This window comes from Microchirus variegatus, assembly GCF_963457635.1.
Source record: "Microchirus variegatus genome assembly, chromosome: 16".
NCBI lineage: Eukaryota > Metazoa > Chordata > Actinopteri > Pleuronectiformes > Soleidae > Microchirus > Microchirus variegatus.
In genome coordinates, this window is record NC_139817.1 from 1,277,643 (window position 1) to 1,290,142 (window position 12,500).

A 12,500-nucleotide genomic window follows, 5' to 3' on the forward strand; every position below is an offset into this window, starting at 1 on the left:
TTCACAGAATTTCAAAATAAGAGCGTTTGTTTTGATGCGGTTTCCGAAGTTTTTTCTGTCGTAAACTCCGAGACGTCCACCAAAAGACTGACTTCCAAATAGTGAGACGTTCTATACGTCCACCGACACACTGGCTGCCAAATAATGTGATATTCATACGTCCACCAACACACTGGCTGCCAAATAATGAGATGTTCTATACGTCCACCGACAGACTGACTGCCAAATAATGAGATGTTCTATAAGTCCACCAACAAACAGACTGCCAAATAATGAGATGTTGTATACGTCCACCAACAAACAGACTGCCAAATAATGAGATGTTGTATACGTTCACCAACAGACTGACTGCCAAATAATGAGATGTTGTATACGTCCACCAACAAACAGACTGCCAAATAATGAGATGTTGTATATGTCAACCAACAGACTGACTGCCAAATAATGAGATGCTCTATACGTCCACCAACACACTGGCTGCCAAATAATGAGATGCTCTATACGTCCACCAACAGACTAACTGCCAAATAATGAGATGCTCTATATGTCCACGAACAGACTGACTGCCAAATAATGAGATGTTCTATACGTCCACCAACACACTGGCTGCCAAATAATGAGATGTTGTATACGTCCACCAACAGACTGACTGCCAAATAATGAGATGTTGTATACGTCCACCAACACACTGGCTGCCAAATAATGAGATGTTGTATACGTCCACCAACAGACTGACTGCCAAATAATGAGATGTTGTATACGTCCACCAACACACTGGCTGCCAAATAATGAGATGCTCTATACGTCCACCAACAGACTGACAAATAACATGTTTGCACAGCGAAGTTTTTCTGCCTCTGGTTCTTCTTGAACGTTGCCTGACCCGGGAGGAGGTCGATCAGGTTTTTATATATATATATATGTATATATTTATATACATATATATATATATTTATATATGGAAGCACTGCAACACTGATGGAAGACGTATGTAGAAGACACATTTGACCGGAGCATCAGACAAACCTCATATATTATACATGAACATACGAGGAGCTCAGCTCTGCAGAGGCTACTTCCTCTCAAAGAAAAACTTTGCTTCGCTAACTTTTTTAAACCCTGTCCGACTCTGCGCTAACGGCCGTGACCGACCTGACTCTCACAGGATTCCGGGTTTTGCACCTGACATCTCGGCGTAATCCCGGTCAGGACCGCGGGACGTGCTCTCACTCCGAAAAACTCGCTAACGCAGGTGATATCGACGTAAAGGTCGCGCGGGGGGGGGGGGGGGGGAGTAAATGTCACGGCTAATCTGAGCGCGCGGAAACAAACAGGAAGCGTTGGCTGAGAGTGAATTTGTGATGTGATGGATGAGCGCGGACAGAGGAGGAGGAGGAGGAGGAGGAGGAGGAGGAGGAGGAGGAGGAGGAGGAGGCGTCCGACGGTGCGATCACATTAGCGGCGCGGCGGCGAGGCTAATTGATTGTGGCGGCGCGGGAGAGTAAAACACAAACACTGACGGAGAGCGAGGACGGCTAATCTGATTAATCCGACACGATTCATTAACCTGAGCGGTGAGGACTCACAGTGACTTCCTGTGTCGTCTGGAGAGGACGAGACGACACGACTGTCCTCAAAACATCAACAAACAAATAAACAAAGAACGACTTTAGGTTTAAACTCCGAGGCCAAGAGGATATGTTAGCATAAACACACGCACGCAGAAGCCTTTGTCGTGACCACACAGCGCTAACACTGTCACAGTTAACTTTACTGTGTTTCTGAGTGACGCTGCGCAAGCTAATGGGCTATTAGCATGCTGTGTGTATGTGTGTGTGTGTGTGACTGTACTCATCATCCATTCATCCGTTTTCCCAACCCATCCATCATTCATTCATTCATCTTAAACCGTCTTTTGTTTCCTGCGTTCATGTGAATGGGTGAATTCAGACGAGAATGTGAGTGAGTGTAAATGAGTGAGTGAGTGAGTGTAAATGAGTGAGTGAATGAGTATAAATGAGTGAGTGAGTGTAAATGAGTGAGTAAATGAGTGTAAATGAGTGAGTGAATGAGTGTAAATGAGTGAGTGAGTGTAAATGAGTGAGTGAATGAGTGTAAATGAGTGAGTGAATGAGTGAGTAAATGAGTGTAAATGAATGAGTGTAAATGAGTGAGTGAGTGAGTGTAAATGAGTGAGTGAATGAGTGTAAATGAGTGAGTGAGTGTAAGTGAGTGAGTGAGTGAGTGTAAATGAGTGAGTGAGTGAGTGAGTGAATGAGTGAGTGTAAATGAGTGTGTGAGTGAGTGAGTGTAAATGAGTGAGTAAGTGAATGAATGAATGAGTGACTGTAAATGAGTAAGTTAGTGAATGAGTGAGTGACTGTAAATGAGTGAGTGAGTGAGTGAGTGAATGAGTGAGTGAATGAGTGAGTGAGTGTAAATGAGTGAGTGAGTAAGTGTAAGTGAGTGAGTGTAAATGAATGAGTGAGTAAGTGAATGAATGAGTGAGTGACTGTAAATGAGTGAATGAGTGAGTGTATGAGTGAGTGTAAATGAGTGAGAGTGAATGAGTGAGTGTAAGTGAGTGAGTGAGTGAATGAGAGAGTGAGTGTAAGTGAGTGAGTGAGTGTAAATGAGTGAGTGTTAATGAGTGAGAGTGAATGAGTGAGTGTAAGTGAGTGAGTGAGTGAATGAGAGAGTGAGTGTAAGTGAGTGAGTGAGTGTAAATGAGTGAGTGTAAATGAGTGAGAGTGAATGAGTGAGTGTAAGTGAGTGAGTGAGTGAATGAGAGAGTGACTGTAAGTGAGTGAGTGAGTGTAAATGAGTGAGTGTAAATGAGTGAGAGTGAATGAGTGAGTGTAAGTGAGTGAGTGAGTGAATGAGAGAGTGGGTGTAAGTGAGTGAGTGAGTGTAAATGAGTGAGAGTGAATGAGTGAGTGTAAGTGAGTGAGTGAGTGAATGAGAGAGTGAGTGTAAATGAGTGAGTGAGTGTAAATGAGTGAGTGTTAATGAGTGAGTGAGTGTAAATGAGTGAGTGAGTGAGTGAGTGAGTGAGTGAGTTTAAATGAGTGAGTTAAAATGAGTGAGTGAGAGAGTGAGTGAGTGAGTGAGTGAGTGAGTTTAAATGAGTGAGTGAGAGAGTGAGTGAGTGAGTGAGTGAGTGAGTGAGTTTAAATGAGTGAGTGAGAGAGTGAGTGAGTGAGTGAGTGAGTGAGTGAGTGAGTGAGTGAGCGCTAAATAGCTAAACAGCTAAATAAGCTAAATCAGCTGTAACCCTGAGACACTGCTGTGTTTAATGTGAACACAAAAGACCGTGATTGACTGAGGTTCAATTCCCAGACCTCATCACGCTCCACTGAGCCCCCGCGGAGGTGGAGGAGGAAGAGGAAGAGGAAGAGGAAGAGGAAGAGGAAGAGGAAGAGGAGAAAAGCAGGACAGAGTGAGTCTTTCTCTTCTGTCTGAAATGAGAACAAACCGATGAAACTGAGCTGAATCACAACAAGAACAAAGAACGTCAGGGGACGCTAACCGCTAACCGCTAACCGCTAACCTCTTTAACTTTAAGCAACGCTGACAGGAAATCAAACACCTGCAGTTTGTCTCCGACTGACCCTGAACGCACCACAGAGGAGGACCACGTCCCTGAAGACGTTCATCATCATCATCAACAACAACAACAACAACAACGAGAAGACAGTGAAGGACTCACCGAGCTTTGGCAGCGAGTACTGGACTTTGAAGTAGTCCTGGTAAAATCCCAGAAGCCTCTTGGTGATGTGGAGAGCGTAGTCGCCCGCGCCGCTGGAAATGGCGTCCGGTCGAGCGTAGAGACGGATCTGAGGGCGGAGACAGAACCATTACATTAGCCTTTAAATATCACTTTGTATTCAATTACAGGGATATTTCAGGGTTTTTTGAAGAGCGTTGCAGTTTATCGTCTCCCACACCAAAGTCACTCACTCTCCCACACCAAAGTCCATAGAGAAAACCAGTGATTTTAACAAAATCCTTTAATCAGATTGACCTCAGTGACACAAAGTGACCACACGAGGCAGCAGAGGACCAGCAGCTCCTGTGTCCCCGTGAGCTAAAATCACTGATTTTCTCTATGGACTTTGGTGTGGGAGAGTGAGTGACCTTGGTGTGGGAGAGTTTTCATATCTTCTCTTTCCTCCGAGTGTCTGAGTGATGGATGAAGGAGTTAATGACTGTCATCCACACACACTAATCACACTAATCACACACACACACACACACACACACACAGAGTCGACTGATGGACAGGCGTAACCATGGCGACAGAGTCAGTGATGTCATCGATCAATATCAATCAGATGTGACTGGGAAAAGCTGACGTGAGGAGGCTTCAGCTACAGCTACAGCTACAGTTAGCATGGTTACCACGGTAACTACTTTATAAAGTGGAGATTTTCATTTCTGTCACATTTACATGAAGTCACTGAGGTCACCACCTACTGGTCACTGAGGGGAATTACAACAGACAGATTACACTTGTCAAACTGTACTGGTCATCTTTCTCCTCCTCTCTCTTCTCCTTTCACCTCCTCTCGTCTTTCTTCTCCTCTGTCCTCTTTCTTCCTTTCTCCTCTTCTTTCTTCTCCTCTCTCATCTTTCTCCTCCTCTCTCATCTTTCTCCTCGTCATCTTTCTCCTCCTCTCTCATCATTCTCCTCCTCTCATCTTTCTCCTCCTCTCTCATCATTCTCCTCCTCTCATCTTTCTCCTCCTCTCTCATCATTCTCCTCCTCTCATCTTTCTCCTTCCCTCAATCCTTCTCCTCCTCTCATCTTCTCCTCCTCTCATCATTCTCCTCCTCTCATCTTTCTCCTCTCATCATTCTCCTCCTCTCATCTTTCTCCTCCTCTCATCTTTCTCCTCCTCTCATCTTTCTCCTCCTCTCTCATCATTCTCCCCTCTCCTCTTTCTCCTCCTCTCTCATCTTCTCCTCCTCTCTCCTCTTTCTTCCTTTCTCCTCCTCATTCTCCTCCTCTGTCCTCTTTCTTCTCCTCTTTCTTCCTTTCTCCTCCTCTCTCATCTTTCTCCTCCTCTCTCATCTTTCTCCTCTCTCTCATCTTTCTCCTCGTCATCTTTCTCCTCCTCTCTCATCATTCTCCTCCTCTCATCTTTCTCCTCCTCTCATCATTCTCCTCCTCTCATCATTCTCCTCCTCTCATCTTTCTCCTCCTCTCATCTTTCTCCTCCTCTCTCATCATTCTCCTCTCCTCTTTCTCCTCCTCTCTCATCTTTCTCCTCCTCTCTCCTCTTTCTTCCTTCTCCTCCTCATTCTCCTCCTCTGTCCTCTTTCTTCTCCTCTTTCTTCCTTCTCCTCCTCTCTCATCTTTCTCCTCCTCTCTCATCTTTCTCCTCCTCTCTCATCTTTCTCCTCGTCATCTTTCTCCTCCTCTCTCATCATTCTCCTCCTCTCATCTTTCTCCTCCTCTCTCATCATTCTCCTCCTCTCATCTTTCTCCTCCTCTCTCATCATTCTCCTCCTCTCATCTTTCTCCTCCTCTCTCATCATTCTCCTCCTCTCATCTTTCTCCTCCTCTCTCATCATTCTCCTCCCCTCATCTTTCTCCTCCTCTCATCATTCTCCTCCTCTCTCATCATTCTCCTCCTCTCCTCTTTCTCCTCCTCTCTCATCTTTCTCCTCCTCTGTCCTCTTTCTTCTCCTCTTTCTTCCTTTCTCCTCCTCTCTCATCTTTCTCCTCCTCTCATCTTTCTCCTCCTCTCTCATCATTCTCCTCCTCTCATCTTTCTCCTCCTCTCTCATCATTCTCCTCCCCTCATCTTTCTCCTCCTCTCATCATTCTCCTCCTCTCTCATCATTCTCCTCCTCTCCTCTTTCTCCTCCTCTCTCATCATTCTCCTCCTCTCCTCTTTCTCCTCCTCTCTCATCTTTCTCCTCCTCTCTCCTCTTTCTTCCTTTCTCCTCCTCATTCTCCTCCTCTGTCCTCTTTCTTCTCCTCTTTCTTCCTTTCTCCTCCTCTCTCATCTTTCTCCTCCTCTCTCATCTTTCTCCTCCTCTCATCTTTCTCCTCCTCTCTCATCATTCTCCTCCTCTCATCTTTCTCCTCCTCTCTCATCATTCTCCTCCCCTCATCTTTCTCCTCCTCTCATCATTCTCCTCCTCTCTCATCATTCTCCTCCTCTCATCTTTCTCCTCCTCTCATCTTTCTCCTCCTCTCTCCTCTTTCTCCTCCTCTCTCATCTTTCTCCTCCTCTCTCCTCTTTCTTCCTTTCTCCTCCTCATTCTCCTCCTCTGTCCTCCTCTTTCTCCTCCTCTTTCTTCCTTTCTCCTCCTCTCTCCTTCGTCTCCTCATCTCCTCTAAAATCATTTCACCTCCTTATGTCACTGATGCTTTACATTACATTTAAACATCTAAACTCAGACGCAGTCACTGAGGTCAGAGGTCACAGAGGTCACTGAGGTCACAGAGGCCACGCCCCCTGCTGGTCGTTCAGTGTAATTACAGCTGTACTTTTACAAACTCTACAGTTTGTGGATAAAATAAAGACGTTGTCGTCGTCATCGTCTCCTGAAAAACTAAAGTGCGTTAACTTTTCATCTGTGACTTTCATTGTTCTCCAGACGTTTAATAACAAACCTGCGACACTTTCTTTCTTTTCTTTCTTTTCTTTTCTTTTCTTTCTTTTCTTTTCTTTATTTTCTTTTTAATGCGTCGCCGCTCGAGCGGAGCCTGATTTACCGAGTGTTTGTGTTTGTCTGCACAAACACAAACACAGTGTTTTACAGCTGAAAACACACACTTTTATGAGGAGGAGGCGTCGTCTACCTGTGTGTGTGTGTGTGTGTGTGTGTGTGTGTGCGTGTTGATATTGATCCCACGTTAGAGGAAATTCAATAAAAGTCAAGGGCTCATCCAGGATTTGAACCCACACCCTCCTCGCCGCCTCAGACGAGATGCCGCAGTGTCTCGTGGGTAATAAAGTCGCCCGTTACCGACGTTTTAACAAGAAAAAGTGTCCTAAAGCCTCGCTACGTCGTTTCAGTTCGTTTTTTTTTTAAGTGTCTTCATTTGTCTCGTCTGTTTACCGATGTTTTCGACACATCGGACGTCAAAAAAAGACAAATACGTGAAATTCACAAGCGTACGAAGAAAATATATATGCTAAATATGGCCAAAATCATTTTTATTGCAAAATGCGCTAACATCGTTAACTGTACCATACGATATTGTTCTGATAAATGTGGGTGTTCCACGACTTCCAGTGTTTTGGGGGGGGGCGGGGCTCAGCTTTAAAATGTAAACAAATAAAAAAATATGTGTCGAGATTTTTAAAAAGAGGACGAAAAAATCTCGGAATGACTTGAAATTTACCGTCATAATAGTCTGCATCGCCCTGAACAAGGATCTGTTGAAAATATTTGCAAATCTCTTAAGGAATAATTTTAATGAATTTTTGAAATTCATTAAAATTATCCTTTTGCCCTGATGCACTTTCACAGTGAGCTGAGTTTCTTCAAAAAAAAAAAAAAGTATCTTGGAATGACTTGAAATTTACCATCATAATAGTCGACATCACCCTGAACAAGGATCAGTTGAAAATATTTGCATATCTCTTAAGGAATAATTTAAATGAATTTTTGAAATTCATGAAATTATCCTTTTGCCTTGATGCACTTTGACAGTGAGCTGAATTTCTTCAAAAAAAAAAAAAGTATCTCGGAATAACTTGAAATTTACCATCATAATAGTCGGCATCACCCTGAACAAGGATCTGTTGAAAATATTTGCATATCTCTTAAGGAATAATTTTAATGAATTTTTGAAAATCAGGAAATGATCCATTTGCCCTGATACACTTTAACAGGGAGCTGAATTTAAAAAAAAAAAAAAAAAAGTATCTCGGAATGACTTGAACTTTACCGTCATAATAGTCTGCATCACCCTGAACAAGGATCTGTTGAAAATATTTGCAAATCTCTTAAGGAATAATTTTTATGAATTTTTGAAATTCATAGAATGATCCATTTGCCCTGATGCACTTTGACAGTGAGCTGAGTTTCTTCAAAAAAAAAAAAAAGTATCTTGGAATGACTTGAAATTTACCATCATAATAGTCAGCATCGCCCTGAACAAGGATCAGTTGAAAATATTTGCATATCTCTTAAGGAATAATTTTAATGAATTTTTGAAATTCATAGAATGATCCATTTGCCTTGATGCACTTTGACAGTGAGCTGAGTTTCTTCAAAAAAAAAAAAAGTATCTCGTAATGACTTGAAATTTACCATCATAATAGTCGGCATCACCCTGAACAAGGATCAGTTGAAAATATTTGCATATCTCTTAAGGAATAATTTTAATGAATTTTTGAAAATCAGGAAATGATCCATTTGCCCTGATACACTTTAACAGGGAGCTGACTTTAAAAAAAAAAAAAAAAAAGTATCTCGGAATGACTTGAACTTTACCATCATAATAGTCGGCATCACCCTGAACAAGGATCAGTTGAAAATATTTGCAAATCTCTTAAGGAATAATTTAAATGAATTTTTGAAATTCATGAAATTATCCTTTTGCCTTGATGCACTTTGACAGTGAGCTGAATTTCTTCAAAAAAGAAAAAAGTATCTCGTAATGACTTGAAATTTACCATCATAATAGTCGGCATCGCCCTGAAAAAGGATCAGTTGAAAATATTTGCAAATCTCTTAAGGAATAATTTTAATTAATTTTTGAAATTCATAGAATGATCCATTTGCCCTGATGTACTTTGACAGTGAGCTGAGTTTCTTCAAAAAAAAAAAAAGTATCTCGTAATGACTTGAAATTTACCATCATAATAGTCGGCATCGCCCTGAACAAGGATCAGTTGAAAATATTTGCATATCTCTTAAGGAATAATTTTAGTGAATTTTTGAAATTCATGAAATTATCCTTTTGCCTTGATGCACTTTGACAGTGAGCTGAATTTCTTCAAAAAAAAAAAAAGTATCTCGGAATAACTTGAAATTTACCATCATAATAGTCGGCATCACCCTGAACAAGGATCTGTTGAAAATATTTGCAAACCTCTTAAGGAATAATTTTAATGAATTTTTGAAATTCATGATATTATCCTTTTGCCCTGATGCACTTTGAAAGTGAGCTGAATTTCTTCAAAAAAAAAAAAAAGTATCTTGGAATGACTTGAAATTTACGGTCATAATAGTCGGTATCACCCTGAACAAGGATCTGTTGAAAATATTTGCATATCTCTCAAGGAATAATTTTAATGATTTTTTGAAATTCATGAAATTATCCTTTTGCCTTGATGCACTTTGACAGTGAGCTGAATTTCTTCAAAAAAAAAAAAAGTATCTCGGAATAACTTGAAATTTACCATCATAATAGTCGGCATCATCCTGAACAAGGATCTGTTGAAAATATTTGCATATCTCTTAAGGAATAATTTTAATGAATTTTTGAAAATCAGGAAATGATCCATTTGCCCTGATACACTTTAACAGGGAGCTGACTTTAAAAAAAAAAAAAAAGTATCTCGGAATGACTTGAAATTTACCATCATAATAGTCGGCATCACCCTGAACAAGGATCAGTTGAAAATATTTGCATATCTCTTAAGGAATAATTTTAATGAATTTTTTAAAAATCAGCAAATGATCCATTTGCCCTGATGCACTTTGACAGTGAACTGAGTTTCTTCAAAAAAAAAAAAAAGTATCTCGTAATGACTTGAAATTTACCATCATAATAGTCGGCATCACCCTGAACAAGGATCAGTTGAAAATATTTGCATATCTCTTAAGGAATAATTTTGATGAATTTTTGAAAATCAGGAAATGATCCATTTGCCCTGATACACTTTAACAGGGAGCTGACTTTAAAAAAAAAAAAAAAAAAAAGTATCTCGGAATGACTTGAAATTTACCGTCATAATAGTCGGCATCACCCTGAACAAGGATCTGTTGAAAATATTTGCATATCTCTTAAGGAATAATTTTAATGAATTTTTGAAATTCATGAAATTATCCTTTTGCCTTGATGCACTTTGACAGTGAGCTGAATTTCTTCAAAAAAAAAAAAAGTATCTCGGAATAACTTGAAATTTACCATCATAATAGTCGGCATCATCCTGAACAAGGATCTGTTGAAAATATTTGCATATCTCTTAAGGAATAATTTTAATGAATTTTTGAAAATCAGGAAAGGATCCATTTGCCCTGATACACTTTAACAGGGAGCTGACTTTAAAAAAAAAAAAAAAGTATCTCGGAATGACTTGAAATTTACCATCATAATAGTCGGCATCACCCTGAACAAGGATCAGTTGAAAATATTTGCATATCTCTTAAGGAATAATTTTAATGAATTTTTTAAAAATCAGCAAATGATCCATTTGCCCTGATGCACTTTGACAGTGAACTGAGTTTCTTCAAAAAAAAAAAAAAGTATCTCGTAATGACTTGAAATTTACCATCATAATAGTCGGCATCACCCTGAACAAGGATCAGTTGAAAATATTTGCACATCTCTTAAGGAATAATTTTGATGAATTTTTGAAAATCAGGAAATGATCCATTTGCCCTGATACACTTTAACAGGGAGCTGACTTTAAAAAAAAAAAAAAAAAAAGTATCTCGGAATGACTTGAAATTTACCGTCATAATAGTCGGCATCACCCTGAACAAGGATCTGTTGAAAATATTTGCATATCTCTTAAGGAATAATTTTAATGAATTTTTGAAATTCATGAAATTATCCTTTTGCCTTGATGCACTTTGACAGTGAGCTGAATTTCTTCAAAAAAAAAAAAAGTATCTCGGAATAACTTGAAATTTACCATCATAATAGTCGGCATCATCCTGAACAAGGATCTGTTGAAAATATTTGCAAACCTCTTACGGAATAATTTTCATGAATTTTTGAAATTCATTAAAAGCTGACTTTCTTCAAAAACATTCAGCACATTAGCGTTGTGCCTAATGAGGTTGCACAGTGTTTATATTATGTTAGCCTTTATGTTCCTTATCATTTCCATAACTGAAATATCTTCTTCAGCGCCCTCTGAAGTAGTGAGCTCAGAGAAGATCATTTTTCCTCCGCAGGAAACAGAGTGGTATGTTTTTGTGACAGAGGTGAAACCGTGGTCTGCTCTCGTCTTCATCTCTTTCTCTTTCGTCTTGTTGACATTGACGGAGAGAGAGTCGTCTCGCCGCCGCTCGTCTCACTCCATCACGGCGCTGTCGTCAGTGCGAGCGACGATGTGATTGGACACGTGTGTGTGTGTGTGTGTGTCGGCGCCGCCGTCGCCACCACGGGTCAACGGCGTTTGTTCTGGAGCAGAGACGTCGGAGACTCGTCCGTCTGACGGTCAAGGACCAGGACGGTGTGTGTGTGTGTGTGTGTGTGTGTGTTATCGCGCTCTCCCTGTGCTCTTATCAGTTGCTAAACCATCCATCAAATTACCGCGGCAACCGAGCGTCCGTCACCCCATCCATCATCCAAGGGCGACAGACGGAGCGACAGAATGTGGCGGGAGATGTCACGGACGAGTGGAGAGATAACAAGGAGAGAGGAGAGGAAGCAAGGAGAGGAAGCAAGGAAGGAGGGCAGAGGAGAGGAAACCAAACGAGAAGAAAAACAAACTTATTTTGCTTCGTCTCTTGAGAATATAAGGACGTCGTCAGCGTAAAGATTGATCCCGACTTTTATCTACAAAACCGTTTCCCTACGTCGTAATTACCTCAAACTTTACGCACATGTAGAAGAGTATGTTCTTTATTTAATTAGCTTTAGCGAGCCGTGCTAAATTATTTAGAATTATGCGATTTTATGACGTATGCTAACAACGTAGCAAGGATGGAGGGGAGACGAAAAACGTTTACGTTTCTGAAACTTTCTCTGTCGAGAATACAAGGACGTCGTCAGCGTAAAGATTGATCCCGACTTTTATCTACAAAACCGTTTCCCTACGTCGTAATTACCTGAAACTTTACGCACATGTAGAAATGCACGTTCTTTATTTAATTAGCTTGAGCGAGCCGTGCTAAATGATTGCGAATTATGCAATTTTAGGACGTATGCTAACAACGGAGCAAGGATGGAGGGGAGACGGAAAGAAAACAAACATATTTTTTATGTTTCTTTCCAAGTTTCTGAAACTCTCTGTCGAGAATATAAGGACGTCGTCAGCGTAAAGATTGATCCTACCTTTTATCTATAAAACCGTTTCCTTACGTCGTAATTACCTGAAACTTTACGCAGATGTCGCAGAGTATGTTCCTTATATAATTAGCATTAGCGAGCCGTGCTAAATGATTGCGAATTATGCGATTTTTCTGACGTATGTCGTATTATAACGACCCAAAAAATGGCAAATGACGATAAAATAATAAAAACAAAACAGTAAACGTACGATGCTGACTCAGCATGTAAAAAAAATAAAATAATTTTAATTAAATTTTAATTCACAAAAAACACTACAGTTCCCATGATGCTTTGCTCCGGA

General features: G+C 40.6%; 1 protein-coding gene across 1 annotated transcript in view; it reads right to left on the bottom strand.

Moving 5' to 3' along the window:
* Window positions 1–12,500, bottom strand: part of LOC310938685 (thyrotropin-releasing hormone-degrading ectoenzyme-like) — a gene marked incomplete at both ends in the record, with an annotated part of 98,331 nt that overhangs the window by 69,018 nt on the left and 16,813 nt on the right. The window contains one exon of the mRNA XM_083903246.1: window positions 3,710–3,836. Within this exon, the coding sequence (XP_083759372.1) occupies window positions 3,710–3,836 (127 nt within the window). The remainder of the gene's footprint in view (window positions 1–3,709; window positions 3,837–12,500) is intronic.